General features: G+C 36.1%; 1 protein-coding gene across 1 annotated transcript; it reads right to left on the reverse strand.

Annotated features, from left to right (window-relative positions):
- Positions 1 to 834: 834 nt before the first annotated feature.
- Positions 835 to 1,668, reverse strand: LOC110258501 (olfactory receptor 7A17-like). Its single transcript, XM_021081754.1, has 2 exons — positions 1,314 to 1,668; positions 835 to 1,028 (listed from the first exon to the last, which is right to left on the reverse strand). The coding sequence occupies exons 1-2, from the start codon at positions 1,666 to 1,668 to the stop codon at positions 835 to 837; spliced, it is 549 nt and encodes a 182-aa protein (XP_020937413.1).
- Positions 1,669 to 1,909: the final 241 nt, after the last annotated feature.

A 1,909-nucleotide genomic window follows, 5' to 3' on the forward strand; every position in this document is an offset into this window, starting at 1 on the left:
AAAATACTAAATTAAAAAGAAATGTACACAGCAAAGTTCATTGCAAAATGATTTACAATATCCAACATAGTTACAGAAGTGTGATATACACATATACAATGGAGTAACACTCACCTTTTGGAAAATTAATTCTTGCCACTTGAGACAATATGGATGGATTTAGAGGGTATTATGCTGAGTGAAATAAGTCAGATAGAGAAAGACTCACTTATGCATGAAATTTCACTTTTACTTGAAAGATAGAAAACATGCAAAAATTAATGATTTGCTATAAATCACAGTAGAATGTTAAAGCCTAAATTATCAGAAAGAGCAGGTAAGACAATGATGTACAAAGGAATATTTGTGAAAAGTGAATATGGTGTCTCAGATTTTCCTCTTGTATAAAATTATATAAATTTATTTGGTCATCAAACATACATTTTTGATTGGATTAGTACAACTCAAGATAATTTCTTTAGTAAAATCAAAGAAATATATTTGGTATGATATATGCCATTTGAGAAAAAGTATTTTTGAAAAAATCTCTGTTGTCTCATTAGGAAATTTGGAATGGGAATTTCTAAATGTTTCTGATTTGTTGTTGAAATAAATTTGGGAGAGTAGGAATAAAAACAGGGAAAAGCTGTTGGATGTCAGAAAAAGAAAAAAGCTTAATAAAGTGAGTTATATAAATTTAATAGAAAAGTTGCAGTCAAAGAAATGAAAATTCTAGGAAATAATTAAAAAGAACAAATTCTATTTCTATAGTTTGATAAAAAAATCACAATTTCTGACTCTGAGACTTTGACCTCTGCAATCATGGGTGCTTCTTCACTTTAGGACAATTGACCCTTACATGGGTCCCTTCACAAACAGTGCTTTCAGAGCTCTCTTCATGTCTTTATTCCTTAGACTGTAGATGAAAGGGTTCAGCATGGGTGTGATGACAGTGTACATCACTGAGGCTGTTGCACTTGAGTGTGAGCTGTGAGCAGCAGCAGAGCTAAGGTATACTCCTAGCATTGTACAATAAAACAAGGAGACAACTGAGAGGTGAGATGCACAGGTGGAAAAGGCTTTATACTTGCCCTGAGCTGATGAGATTCTATATATGGAGGAAACTATTTTAGAGTATGAACAAAGAATACCAAAGAAGGGACCACCACATAGCAGGGCAGCTGCAAAATACATCACTATGGTATTAAGAAATGTGTCAGAACAGGCAAGTTGGATCATCTGATTGAGTTCACAGAAAAAGTGGGGGATTTCAAAGTTTGTGCAGAAGGACAGTTGCATCATCATTAAGGTTTGTAACAGGGAATTCAGGACACTCATGATCCAGGGCACCAGAACCAGCAGTCCACAGAGCCGAGGGTTCATGATGACTGTGTAGTGTAGAGGGTGGCAGATGGCCACAAAGCGGTCATAGGCCATCACGGTTAGAAGCAAGATGTCCAATACCGCAAAGAGGATGAGAAAATAAATCTGTGTGATGCAGCCTTCATAGGTTATAGCTTTGCTCTGGGTCTGGATGTTCCACAGCATCTTTGGGATGGTGGTGGAAGTGAAACAGATGTCTACAAAGGACAGTTTGGAGAGGAAGAAGTACATGGGTATGTGGAGGTGGTAATCAGAGATGACAGCCAGTATGATGAGCAGGTTTCCAAACACAGTGATCAGGTACATGGAGCAGAAAAGCCCAAATATTATGGGCTGTGATTCTGGTTGCTTTGAAAAACCCAGAAGAAGAAATTCTAAAATTTGTGTATCATTGTCTGTTTCCATGCAGAGGAAGTGACTTCTGGAAAAGAGGGATATAACATGGCTAATTTTTGCACAAATTGGCATCACTCATATATTTTAAATGCTGCTGTTTATATTTTGTTGTTAAAATTAATTTTAATATTTTGCATATGGATTCGGTCTC

This window comes from Sus scrofa, unplaced genomic scaffold (genome assembly GCF_000003025.6).
Source record: "Sus scrofa isolate TJ Tabasco breed Duroc unplaced genomic scaffold, Sscrofa11.1 Contig2199, whole genome shotgun sequence".
Classification (NCBI taxonomy): domain Eukaryota; kingdom Metazoa; phylum Chordata; class Mammalia; order Artiodactyla; family Suidae; genus Sus; species Sus scrofa.

What these genes read in the sequence shown, in the direction of transcription:
- LOC110258501 (XM_021081754.1), bottom strand. Translation starts at nt 1,668, where the DNA reads ATGTACCTGATCACTGTGTTTGGAAACCTGCTCATCATACTGGCTGTC. An exon ending in TCTGGTGCCCTGGATCATGA is followed by an intron (nt 1,029 to 1,313) that starts GTGTCCTGAATT and finishes CTCACCTCTCAG; the next exon opens with TTGTCTCCTTGTTTTATTGT.